The 13,779-nt window shown below is 36.1% G+C and overlaps 2 protein-coding genes across 6 annotated transcripts in view; both read right to left on the bottom strand.

The window, feature by feature from the left end:
* YIPF2 (Yip1 domain family member 2) overlaps positions 1-13,779 on the bottom strand; it is a 365,318-nt gene that overhangs the window by 132,955 nt on the left and 218,584 nt on the right. The window lies entirely within an intron of this gene.
* Positions 1-13,779, bottom strand: part of POSTN (periostin) — a 109,183-nt gene that overhangs the window by 13,722 nt on the left and 81,682 nt on the right. For all 5 annotated transcript variants that reach the window (XM_070741853.1, XM_070741848.1, XM_070741849.1 and 2 more), the window contains 6 exons: positions 11,784-11,914; positions 8,732-8,862; positions 8,397-8,499; positions 5,460-5,527; positions 4,096-4,141; positions 1,417-1,452 (listed from right to left, as the gene is read on the bottom strand). In XM_070741853.1, the coding sequence (XP_070597954.1) occupies positions 1,417-1,452; positions 4,096-4,141; positions 5,460-5,527; positions 8,397-8,499; positions 8,732-8,862; positions 11,784-11,914 (515 nt within the window). The remainder of the gene's footprint in view (positions 1-1,416; positions 1,453-4,095; positions 4,142-5,459; positions 5,528-8,396; positions 8,500-8,731; positions 8,863-11,783; positions 11,915-13,779) is intronic.

The raw sequence follows: 13,779 nt of genomic DNA, 5'->3' as shown, positions 1-13,779 counted from the left end.
AGAGAAAATTACTCTTGAAAACGTAATAACTAGAAATCAACTGCAGACCCAGTTCTAAAGCTTGGCAGAGCATATTCAGCCCAATATATAGGGTGTGTTCCCAAAGTAATGCAATTTTTTAAAAGTAATTTATCAAACAGATTTGCACAAACACTTAAAATTCTTCAAAGTACTGTCCTTGGGCCTCTACACATTTTTTCCAGTGACTCTGCCATGACCAGTATGTGCCCTGGAAGGCGTTTTCGGGGACTTCTCGCAAGATCTTCATCACGGCTGATTGGATCTCTTCTATAGATGAATAATGGGTTCCTTTCAGGGCTGGGAACAAAAAGAAGTCCTGATGTCTGCTGGGGCGACATCAGGACTATAGGGGGGGCAGTGTTGGTACCTGGCATTTGGCCAGGAACTCATGGACTCATAGCACATTGTGGCAAGGCGCGTTTTTCATCTATAGAAGAGATCCAATCAGCCGTGACAAAGACCTTGTGACAGGTCCCCGAAGACACCTTCCAGGTCGCCCATGATGGGCTACCAAAATTTTTACTACCACACTGTGGGCGTGGCTTATGCATTTTGTTTCAACATCTTTAAGTGCAAATTGGGTGCTCTGAGGTGGAGCTCCAAATTTTGCTACTGGAACTGCATTCCTGACCATTCCTGTAGGAGCCCATCACTGCAGGGCGTATACTGGTCATGGCAGAGTTGCTGGAAAAAATTGGTAGAGGCCCAAGGATAGTACTTTGAAGAATTTTAAGTGTTTGTGCAAATCTGTTCAATAAATTACTTTTTAAAAATTGCATTACTTTGGGAACGCACCCTGTAGTCATACCATAATCAGAGTGTAGTATTAAACTGATTGAGGTTTCAGGTTGGGTGGCCAGATTTAAAGTATGAAAAATTGTTGACAAATTGTTTAATTTATATTGGTATTTATTTATTTTGATAGTCATATTATATAAGCAAAAATATCATAGATGTTTGCATGCATGGGCAGATTCAAAAATTGGCAGCTCTTTGATACAACTGTAGCAAATCATAATTCCCATTTGCCATTTTGGTCTTTAACATTATTTGGTTGTCAATTTTTATAAGCCATCTCAAATGTCCAAACAACTTTTTAAATAATAAACCTAATAATGAACAACAACAAAATAATAATAATTATATATAATTATTATTTTAGGGAAAGAAGTTGCCCCCATTTTGGTTTCTGTTGCTTTTTGGGTAAACAAATCCTTCTTCTCTATGTGGTTTTTCTGTAGTTCCAAGTAAATGTATAGATTTTGTAAAGATTTTCACTTAAAACATAAATGTTTATAGGGACAAAATGTTTCTGAAAGTTATTCGATTATTATATGGTATTTCCAAGAGAGATACTTGGAGAGGCTGCTCTTCGTTCTCTTTCACACATCTTACCTTCAATCTCTTTTCGAATTGTAACCTTTTTAATATCTATGGGAAGAAATAATTTGTTCAGTTATGATTATTGCCTCTTACACATAGTAATCTAATCTAATTAATACTTCTAGGATTTTATCTTCCTTTATTCATGGTAGTTGTAAAATCTATTAAATCTTTCTATACAAATGAGAGGAGGGGGAACTAAAGAAGATAATAAGAATAAATAATAATACAGCCATACTACATGGATAAACACACAAACATTATTCTTTATGCCTATTGTACTCAGTCAATATTAGATTTGTGTGTGTGTGTTTGTTTGTGTGTATATGTGGTGTGTGTTAGTGTAGTAACAAATTTGAACGTTCTCTAATTTATGTGATCTGATACTATTCTAATTCTCTTTTTGTTACAGCTACCATATATGTAATACAATCCTGGAGTAATTAAAGAAAAACACAGTAATTAAAGATGTAAATGGGATATTGAATTATATTGCAAAAATTATATTCTTGGCTTTAACAACATGGGTTTGGTCAAGAGAATTATTTTACATAGGATGTAAAGAAAAGGACTTTCTGGATGTCAAAACTGGACTCAAAGAGATATTCTCTTTTTAAAATATTACATATATTGCACGTATAGAACCTTCTCTGTGGGGGCCCCACCTTCTGGAATCAGCTCCCCCTGGAGATCCGCACTGCCCCCACCCTCCTTGCCTTCCGTAAGAGTCTTAAGACTCGCCTTAAGACTTGCCAGGCTTGGGGCAATTAGGTATCAGCCCCCTGGCCAACAAATATGTTGTATGATTGAACTGGTATGATTGTTTTTAAATATTGGATTTTTAGATTGTAATTTTAAGCCGTTGTACTGTATTGTTATATTATATTCTGTTAGCCGCCCCAAGTCCTCAGAGAAGGGCAGCATACAAATCTAATAAATAAATTAATTAATATACAAAGATGGAAAATTTGTTTCTGAATGGACTAATTTTAATAACATGTTACTTTAAGGTCTTGTGCCATTTTAAAATTTAGTTCACTCTTAATTTGAAATATTTTGTTGTATTATCATTGCTTAATTTCATCATAATTTATAATTTTAAGAAAGTTATAACTCTGTTTAAATCAGGATCTCTTGACAATAGGCTTTGATCATCATTCCGCTGAATGCACAGTCAACATGGGGTTTTCTTTAAGATGATCCAGAAGGTGTAGCATATGGTAGTTAGGTTACTGATGGACAGTTCTATCATAGCTGTGTAATATCACTATAAAAGTCACTGCATTGGTTATTAGGCTTTCATGTCCAATTCAAATTCTCTCAAGTCCCACCTTTCCTAAATTGAATCTGTCATTCTAAATAATAACAGAACAAGTATGTCTGTTTAGAGTCTCCTCTTTGTTTGAGATGTGATGTGCCTTCTCTGTTGTGGTTTCTATACTTTGGATCTCTTTGCTTTGGAAGGTTCACACAGCTCTCTCCCTTCTGGCATTTCATACAATTATTAAAACAAAAGTATTCCATCATACTTTTAAGATGGGTTAAGTGTTTCTAGTCACCATCTGAGGGATTTCAGTTAATTATATGTCTTTATTTTCAATTTGTATTTTTACTTTGTTGTATGATGCCCAGAGTCTATGGTTTGGAGAAAGTTATAAAAACTGTTGAATAAATAAAATCTTTGTATATAAAGTAGAGGACTATTATTGACTCATCTGCAATGGTATTCTAAGCAATGATTTAAAAAACCCTCCAATATTAATCATATCCTGGGGTAAAGTCAGATTACTAGGTTGGCAACCAATGATGTGTTGGCTGCATAAAGGAATAATTACTACTATTTTCTGTGCTTATTTCAGCTGTATTAGTATTCCAAATGTGGTTTTACCAGTGCGGTATATACTAGTACTAGCACTTCATGTGATCTTGATTACTATTCCTCTGTTTCTAACTCACTAACTGACTGATCAAGGTTAAGAGCCTTATAACAAAGACTGCAAACGAATAATCGGTTTTATTATGGTATTATGGATTCAAGTCAAATAATCCAAAGATCTATGTTAGTTTTGAAAGAACTCCTTTGGAGCTAAAAGCATTCCAATAAGACAGAACTAGCATTCTATATTATAAAACGAGCTCTGTTTCATCTCATGATAATGAGTCTGCGGAGAGGGGCGGCATACAAATCTAAATAATAAATAAATAAATAAATAAATAAATAAATAAATAAATAAATAAATAAATAAATAAATAAATAAATAAATAAATAATAAAACCATCCAAGAGTGAAAGATAAACTTGTGAATCTTCACTAGCTTCATCGTAATTCATTTGAGTTTTGTCTTGAGATTATCACAAATCTGTATAATAATAATAATAATAATAATAATAATAATAATAATAATAATAATAATAATAATAATATAAAATAAAAAAAATAGAAATAAAAGGAGTTGGGACTTGGAACTATAAATGCCATGATCACCACCACATCATCCTTCCCTTCTTTTTCTACATGGTTAGATATAAAGTCAGGATAGCTTGTAGCAAATACAAGATTACTATGATGTTGTCAGGTATAGCATAACTAAAACATTCAAAATCCACACATCTTCAAATTGCCAAGGCTAAGAAACACTGCTAAAAAACTGCTAAATGAGTTTCCAATATTTTAGCTTTTAAACTACTTACTGTAAAATGTTAGTGGAATTTCTTTAAATGTGCTACCACGGATAAACTGTGAAAAAAAATGAGATTTAATCAAATCACATATATTTATTAGTAACAAGAAAATGAAAATGAAAACTTCTCAGTTACAGTGCATTAAGTGGGCCAATTCTATTACACAAAAAGTTTAATGAAAATCTGAAAATAAACAAAGTAGAAAAATTATACAGAGAATGGCTTCTGGAAGTTTTTCAAAGTCCTCAATAGTAGCTCTATTCTGAATCATATACTCAGAGACCAAAGGAATGGTGCAATCAGCAATATTCTGAGCTACTGAATGATTTTATCTACTATAGGGGGGCATAGCTCCCAGCTAGTCCATTTCTGAACCCTGTTTTCTTGTAATAGATTTCACTTAAAATTGGTGGGTGTGTGGGTGGGTTGGTTAGACAGACAGACAGACAGAGAGACAGAGAGACACTGCTGGACTACTGAAATTCGTTATTTCTGAGTACAGTACATATGTCTAAAATTGGAGTAATCATAGATTGGGAAGTAAATGCCAATTATATTCATTTTATTGTGAAATATAAATAATATAGATTTACAGAATCATCTTTTGAGGGAGAAACGTGCTTTTTCACAGCAAAGAAGCAAAAATGCTTTTAAATATTTTGAAAGAGGAGGGTGGGGGGGATGTTTCCTTTTTTTTCTTTTGACAGGACTACCATTGTCCTAGGAAATTACTGATCATATTGGGAAAAAACCCATTATCATGACTAACCCATTGAAGCATTAAAAGGATATGGATAAAATGGAGTGGAATTCTCTGTATCCTAACCATGCCCTCCATTTTTTCTAAAATGTTTTTTTTCTAAAATGAGTGGGAATGGCAAAGAATTCAGGATGTCCATTAATCATTACTCTAAAATTGTTTGACATTAAATCTCCAAGGGCAACTGTAGCTCCCAACTGCATTATAGAGGTAAAATAAAGTTTAGCTAAGTGAGAAGCATAGTTTATGTTGACACTTTTCAATGACAGGAAAAATGCTCATTAACATAGCCATTAAGAAGAGTGATTATCTATGTCAGACCTGAACTCATGGCAAATAAATTGTTTGCAAAATAATGTTTTGTGACAGAAAAACTATAGACATATTGCTTGGATGGTAATTGATCTCTACATCTTATTTAAGACTGAATTCCCCTCAACTAGTTGTCCATAAATGTTGCTAAAATGTTTCTAAAATATTTTGTCTCTAGCTGAGATGGGTGGCATATAAATTTAATAATCATAATAAATAAAAGGAAGAGGTAATATGGTGGGTGGAGATAATAAATATGGTCTGCATTGTTCTACCTCAAAGCATAATCAAATAATCATACCTTGATCTGAATGTACTTAATCAATTTTCTGAGAATTGCAAGGAGCTGATCATTTCCAACTGGCATATCTGAAACAAAATATATTAAGTTAAATAAGGCATTTAACAAACTAGACCACAACCTACTTCTTGGTAAGCTAAACAACATGGATTTGTAGTTGGCTGACAAATTGTACTCAATGCATAATCTTTAATGATACTACATCCACATGAAGAGAAGTAAACAGTGGGGGCACCACAACGCTCCATTTTAGGCCCAGAACTCTTTAATATCTTCATAAATGACTTAGATGAGGGAATAGAAAGGGAATCCATCAAATTTGCATGTTTTCAATGAATTATCAGAAATAGCCAATACCCATGAAGCCAAGCTCAGGGTCCAAAAAGATCTTGACAATGTTGAACAATGGGTTCAACAACTAAATGAAATATAATGTGGAGAAAAGCGAGGTTTTACACCTGGGCAGGAAAAATCAAAAGTATAACTGCAGATTAGGTGAGACCTGGCTCAAAAACAGTAACCGTGAGAAAGACCTTGGAGTCCTAGTGAATGATCACTTGAATATGAGCCAGCAGTGTACAGCAGCAATCAAAATAGTTAAAACAATCCTGGATTGTATAAAGAGAGGCATAGAATCAAGAACACATCAAGTGTTAATACCATTTTATAAAACACTAACTAAGACCACATCTGGAATACTGCAAACAATTTTGGTCACCATACTATAAAAAAATATGTAGAGACCTTGATAAAAGTTTCAGAGAAGATCAAAGGCCTGGAGACTTATATGAAGAACGGCTGCAGGATTTGGGTTTGGCTAGTCTAAAGAAAAGAAGAATTAGCGGTGACATGATAGCAGTATTCCAGTATTTGAAGGGTTTGCCGCCAGGGGTGAAATTCAAAAATTTTCTCTACCAACTCTGTGGGCATGGCTTCGTGGTCATGTGACTGGGTGGCTGGGCGTGGCCAATTCGACATCACTTCTTTGCTCTAACAACCTACAAAAAGATGATATACCAATTATTATACACAAAACAATAAAAGCGGTAGACAAATGCTTCCATAAGAGCAATACGACTCTTATTGTCTTAAGACTCTTCGCTCTTATGTAAGTATTTGCCTACCTCTTTTATTATTTTGTGTGTAATAATATCTTCTTTTTCAATTTCACCCGTGCTCTTGCTTTTCCTAACCTGGTGCTTTCCTGTTTGTTATTAAACTACATGTCCAGAGGTGGGTTGCTCCCCTGTTCTATGGGATTTTTATTTTTGTTCTACTGCCCGTGTCCATATTGAAAGTGAATTATTAGATAGGAATAGTGGAAGCAGCCCAGTGGGAAACAGCAATCCTTAAGCAATATGTCCCAATTAATTTCAAGTCTCAAAATTCAATTTAAGGCATCTCATACTCAAGTATGAGTACTAATTTTAGGGATACCCATGGTGTGTCAAGTAGGGCTTTAGAAATTTACTATTTTTAATGTCTCTAAAGCATTCTTCTTCATATACAACCTGTGCTGCATAAAGTATTTCAGCTAAGTCAGTCAAACTTGCTGTCAGCTGCCATGGAAATGGGGAGAGGGAGCAATGGGCATTTGGAAGAGTGAAATGCTGGGAACCGATGTGGAGGATTGGACTCATGGAAGGCAGAAAGGCCAAAGGGAGCTATCTCACATCTTCAAGGCCAACTTTCCTAGGAATGGACCTATACGAAGGCAGCATAGAGCATCTGGCTTGGAGACGTTTCCAAAACATCTTAGTGGATGGTGACTGGACTCTATTTGCCTGACTATTGGGAGTACGCCCTGGGGTAACTTTCAATCTACAATTTTCATGTATGCTTGCTTCACATGACTTTGCTGCATTTTGATTTTTCCTGACTTTTGCTGCATTTTGATTTTTCCTGACTTTTGCTGCATTTTGATTTTTCCTAATAAAAGAACCTTTTCTCTAAATTCACGGAGTCAAGGATTTTCTTTCCTAAGAATTGATCGGGACAGTCCTGACAGCTATGTTTTTTCTTCGAAAAGCCTGAGTGCTGCTTGACTTTCAACTCCTTAGGAGTAGAAAAGTTTTCTCAAGGCTAATATAGTTTTTGATGTCAGCACAGGTAGTCCTCCCATTTGGGACTGGCGTGATTGTTCTACTAACTTCTCCTTGCTTATGTTAAACTAACTATATTCGATGTTTCATAGGATCACACCAATGGTTTAGAATTCTATTTTCAAAATGCCACAGATATTTTGTTGGAATACCATAATCAGGAATACATGTTTCAGCTTTATGTTTCTGAAATATCTTTATTGCCAACCAATATAGCATATAAATTGTACTATATTGCACAATATAGCACAATCATTCCAATATATTGTCAGTATGGATCATATTGCTGCCTCCAAACTTCCTATACTGACCATATGGACTGTAAGCAAGAATCAAACTGTCACTGTTGTCTGGCATTTATTTTAATATCCCTGCTTTCTAAAATTTCCTATTCTGTTTAATCCGTGCAGAGTGAATGATGAAACACTGCATCTTATTAAGTAAGATCTTAATTTCTTACTGGAAATTGTTTCAATAGATTTCATAGTCATAGGCTGGAAAAGACCTTAGAGATCTTCTAGTCCAACCCACTGCTCAAGGCAAGAGTTTTATAGCATACCAATCCAATAAATAATACAAATCCAATAAATAATAATAATAATACCAGTCCAATATTTGTCCAGTCTATTTTTTTAAAAACCTCCAGTATTTTACACAATACCTTCCCAAGTTATTGTTCCTGCAACAACTCTCAAAAATGCCAACCATGGATGCCTCCCATCCAGTCAATTGTCACTCTAACAATTGCACACAAATACTATATTTCTATGATGATGCGAACTTATGGGAAAAATCAATATATCTCATGAATACATTGTAATAATCCTTAAATTACCTGCAGGATACAGAAGCTTATCTATGACATGAATCACACCATTAGTTGCCATGAGATCAGATTCTGTTGATTTCAGTTCATTTACCAGAAGAGTGTCATTTATCTAAGCAATAATGAAAACAAGAAAATTATCCACAATTAGTGAAAGAAATATTTTCATTTCTAATATTAAAGAAATTTGGAGATTTAGGTAAATTTGAAGAAGCTGGTAAATTTTAATTATCAGTAATAGTTTTGCAAGGGTACTCCTCATTGTCAGTTTGGATATATAATGGTTAGTGAATAACTTTAAATAAAGGTAAGGATCTTTTTTTTAAAAAAAACTAACTTCTTACCATTTTCAAATATAGTTTGCCACCTTGGATAGTTTTAAGAATGCTAGTCACACCAGGTTCAATTCCATTTGCAATGTAAGCTCCTTGTATCAAATGATAAAGCAAAATATTCCTAAGAGCATTTTGGTCTCCTGAAAAAAATGCAAAAGATATTGGTGCTGGTTATCCCATTTGCAGCAGAGGCGGAGTAACGATGCGGACACAGAGCTGGATTTAAAACTGGGTCATTTTTATTAATTAAAATTATCATAAATTTAATTCAACCTAACAAGGACCCGCAGGGTCAACCGAATTACTACCATCACCTGGATCCCAGCTATGCGAATGCATGTGGGAGGTCTCGCCATCTAACTCCTGAAAGGGGATAGAAATGGGCGAGACCCAAAGGCAGGTTCTCCCCAATTGTTCAGATCGATTTAAAGGCACCATGAGCCCTTGGAGAGAATCTGCCAATCATCCCCAAAGATGACCAACGGAGAACACGCAGTTGCTAAACACCACCCAATTTCCGCCCCTAACATGCCAACCCAATGACCAAAGGTAAGCCAATTAAAACTAATCGGGGAGCAAAGCACCCCCTAACCATCCATCCTTCATCACAGTGTGGAATAGGCAAAAAAACGGTCACAGAAAATACCGAGACCGCCAAAAATTCCTATTCAGCCCCCTAGGGGCGACCCCAGTAGCACACTGAAAGATAGGGAAGGAGGGCGGGTGTTCACCTGCTCGTCGTCAGGGCGAAAAGGAGGCCCCAAGCCTGCACAGCCCCTTTTATAGGGCTGGCAGGCTCCGCCCCCCCCCCAACGACATCATTGGGTGAGGCCGATGACCAGCAGGGCCGGGATCTCACGAAATCTCATGAGATCCCAGCCTTCAAAATGGCAGCTGCGCTGGGAGCCGTGTCTCCCTGGCCCTGCCGCAAATCCAGGCCGGGGAGGTAAGTCACCGGCTGGGCATTCTATGAATAAGTGCTACAAATAATTTATTTCCTTTAACCAACACAATTCTGTATCCATACTCTGGGGTTTTGTTTTGTGAATCAAAACCTGAAGTTAAGACAAAGTAATTAGCAAAGAGATTTTATATCATGATTGCAATGGAAATCTAAACAATAGTAATAGTTCATCCAATTAATCTTACAATTCCACAGAGAACACAGAGATTTTCTATTTGGATTTGCAACTTGATTTTATAAACTATGGGAGAGTTGCAAGAACTCCTGCTCTTGATATTTTGGAAAAAACAGGGAGGAAAACATAATAATTAAACAAAATAAAGCAAATTTTTAACTTCTTTGCAAATAAGTCATTTATTGAGATCTGACATATACTGGTAATTCACAAGTGAGAACAAACCAAAAATAACTCATATATGAGAAAGAACAAGGATCTCAATGGAAAATGCTTATTCAAGTAAGGTAGGATAATGCCATATGTGGATGGGGAGGGGGATTGAAAGATAACATTAGGAAGGAAATCATAAAGTCGTGATTTGTGTATTTTTGAATCGTATGATCTACCCCATACTGAAATCCAAACTAAATCAAAAGCTGTTGAAAAAAATATTCAGTAGCTAGAATTAGCTAAAAACATATTCAGTGATGGCGAGACTACCAAAATCAATCTTTCTCTCTCTCTCTCCCTCCCCCTCCCCCCTTCCATCTTCTCTTCCTCTTTCTACCCATATCAGTTGGAGAAATATTTATTCCTGAGGCACCCCTAGAAATATCTGAAATTTCAATACATTTGTGTATATGACATATTATGGAATTTTCTAAATACCAATGAAAGTCTGATTTGTGTGTCTTCCCCCCACCCCGCCCTCCGTTTCAAAATACCTGCAAGGTCCCTTCCAACTCTGTTAATCTATTTGTCCTCAATTTATTATATTCTACATGGTTGCCTAGTTAAACCCATATTACTCTTCAGATACAAGAATAAACCAAAAGAGATGAGTAGAACTGTTAGCATTTTTAAAAAAAATTGATTGAATAGATAATGTACTTTCATCTTCCTTTAATTTTCAATGTATCTATAGAAGATTTTCTATAAATTATATATATAAAGATTTTCTATATAAAGTTGTAAGCTGTTTGATACCATCTCATATATGTGTATTTTTCTTTTGTGACCTTTCTCAATTTCTATCTCTTATAGGTATTCTTCTGATCCATTTTAAGTTCTTTTGTTAACCTCTTCAGTATTACCTTTTTAAAGAATATATAAGTCTATACAGTATTTAACTTCTGCCATGGATTCATATAATAATTGCTGCAATACCGCACCCTCTTTGAAATTTAATAGACATACATATTCAGATTCTTATAAAATCGGGAATTCCAGACTGTTTTGGTCACCTTTCAACACTGAGTATTGGTCAGCATCAAATCAAGGAAAACATTGTCAGTAAGACATAATGAATCTCCTGGTCACTTAAGAGAGCAAGAGGCAGAATATATTGCTAAAGCAATAACCATATGCCCATAAGGTATCAAAAACCAAACAAAAACACATAGGAATTGTATATAATCAAATAGTGCTGACTTATTTTTATATTTTCATCACCTGTGGACAAAATGGGTGGCACACAAATCAGATAGATAGATAGATAGATAGAGAGAGAGAGAGAGAGAGAGAGAGAGAGAGAGAGAGAGAGAGAGAGAGAGAGAGAGAGAGAGAGAGATGGGAGAGAGGGAGGGAGGAAATGAGAATATTTGTCATGGAGTCACACTTTGTTTTATTTGGTGGGAGGCTTTTACCTCACCTAGAGGAGGGAAATGGCCATTTTTTTAAAAAAATAATCAAAGTTTATATATGAGATTTATTTTATCAAAAAGGAGGAAAAATGAAATAATTGGAAATTAGATATTGCTGCTGAATTTTGGCAGTATAATATTAGGACTATAAAGACCATTTTAAAAAATAGTCTTTATAGTCCTATAGGACTATAAAGACCAAAACCAAGAGAAATCACATTGCAATTCACATAGTGGAAAAGAAGAAATGCAATAATTCATTCCAGGGATGCCCTTATTTATCTTGTTATGACTTACTTATCAGAATCTCTTTCTCGTGTTCAGTCAAACCTTTGAAAGCATCATTTGTTGGAATAAAGAAAGTCCAGTCACCAGGCTGGGACAGAATTTCTTCTAAGCCTGCAGCTTCCAAAAGACTAAGGAAAGTGCTGGGGATGAAAACAATACCAAATATAATATATCTCTCAGTATTGCCATTTGACAAAATATTAAAATGAAATTGTATATAGAAAGAAGAATATGCAATATTTCCAATATCAAAACCATTTTTATTTTGTGTTCAGTTTCTACCACTTAATTACGCTGCCCAAGTAGCAATGATAGAGGGACACAGATGTAAATTTGAGGACTAGTCACAAAGCTGATTCCAACCCCCACCCCACCCCGATCATAACTTCAAACAATCAACAAATAGGCAGTTGATAAGAGTCAACTACCCATACTCTAAAGTCTTGGAACACCTCCAAGGTACTTTCCAACTCTGTTACTCTTGGAGCAGAAGTAGTATAGTCTAGTAGTTATTTATCTGTTTGTTTGTTTGTTTGTTTGTTTGTTTACTATTTATTTATTTATTTGATTTTTTTTAATGCTGCCTTTCTCCTTAGACTCAGGGTGGCTTACAACATGTTAGCAGTAGCACTTTTTAACAGAGCCAGCCTATTGCCTCCACAATCCGGGTCCTCATTTTATCTATCTTGGAAGGATGGAAAGCTGAGTCAACCCTGAGCCGATGGTGAAATTTGAATTGCTGTCCTGCAGATCTAGCAGTCAGCTTTAGTGGCCTGCATTACTGCACTCTACTGATTGCACCACCTCGGCTCATTTTTACTAGGTTTTTTTCATCATTCCTATCACCCATCTCCTCCCACTTATGACTGTATCACTGTAACCTTTTGCTTGTATCCTTAAGATTTCTATTAATATTGATTGTTTCCTGATTGCTTATTCGACCTTGATGACAATCACTAAGTGTTGTACCTCATGATTCTTGACTAATGTATATTTTCTTTTATGTACACTGAGAGCATCTGCACCAAAGACAAATTCCTTGTATGTCCAATCACACTTGGCCAATAAAGAGTTCTATTCAAATCAATTCAATTCAATTCTAATCTAGTCTGGTCTAGTCTAGTCTGTTCTATTCTAGTCTATTCTATTTTGCAGTCTTCAGCTTAGGCTCTCTGAATGGAATTCCTGTAGAAAAACTCTAGACAGGTGAATAATGGAGAGGCAAGGGATAAAAATGGACCTAAACTCATTGAATTTGATTACAGTGGCTAGACACTGTCTTTCAATTAAAAGGGGGGGGGGCGATAATCCCTAAAACAGTGATGGCAAACCTATGGCACGGTTGCCACAGGTGGCACGCAGAGCCATATCTATTGGCACGCAAGCCGTTGCCTTAGCTCAGCTCCAACATGCATATGTTTGTCAACCAGCTGATTTTTGCCTTGCACAGAGGCTCTGGGAGGGCATTTTTGGCTTCCAGAGGGCCTCCGGGGGGATGGGGCAGGGCATTTTTACCTTCCCTGACGCCAGGGAAGCCTTTGGAGCCTAGGGAAGGCAAAACACGAGCCTACTGAACCCACCAGAAGTTGGGAAACAGGCCATTTCTGAACTCCAGAGGGCCTCCGGGGTGTGTGGGGCAAGCTGTTCCTGCCCTCCCAAGGCACTGAATAATGGGTGTGGGCACTTCAACATGCGTGATAGTGTACGCGCATGCTCTTTCGGCACCCGAATGAAAAAAGGTTCACCATCACTGCCCTAAAAGGAATGAATTATTCTAAGGAAAATGGAAGGCAGCTATGCTCAGTACTATACCACCAATGCATTTATCAATTATCAGAAAACTAAAATCATGGCCATTTGCCAAAAGACCCAAGAGCCATTCTTGGAACATAGATGACCACAAAATTAAGCACATCTCCTGGTTCCAATACCTGACTGTAGTCTGTCCTTCTGGTTATCATAAGAAAGCCATAACTGTACTGCACCACCATAAATGTTGCAGGAA

The sequence above is a fragment of the Erythrolamprus reginae genome, chromosome 2 (assembly GCF_031021105.1).
Source record: "Erythrolamprus reginae isolate rEryReg1 chromosome 2, rEryReg1.hap1, whole genome shotgun sequence".
Taxonomy (NCBI): Eukaryota; Metazoa; Chordata; class Lepidosauria; order Squamata; family Dipsadidae; genus Erythrolamprus; species Erythrolamprus reginae.
This window is presented reverse-complemented; position numbering and strand designations above follow the sequence as displayed.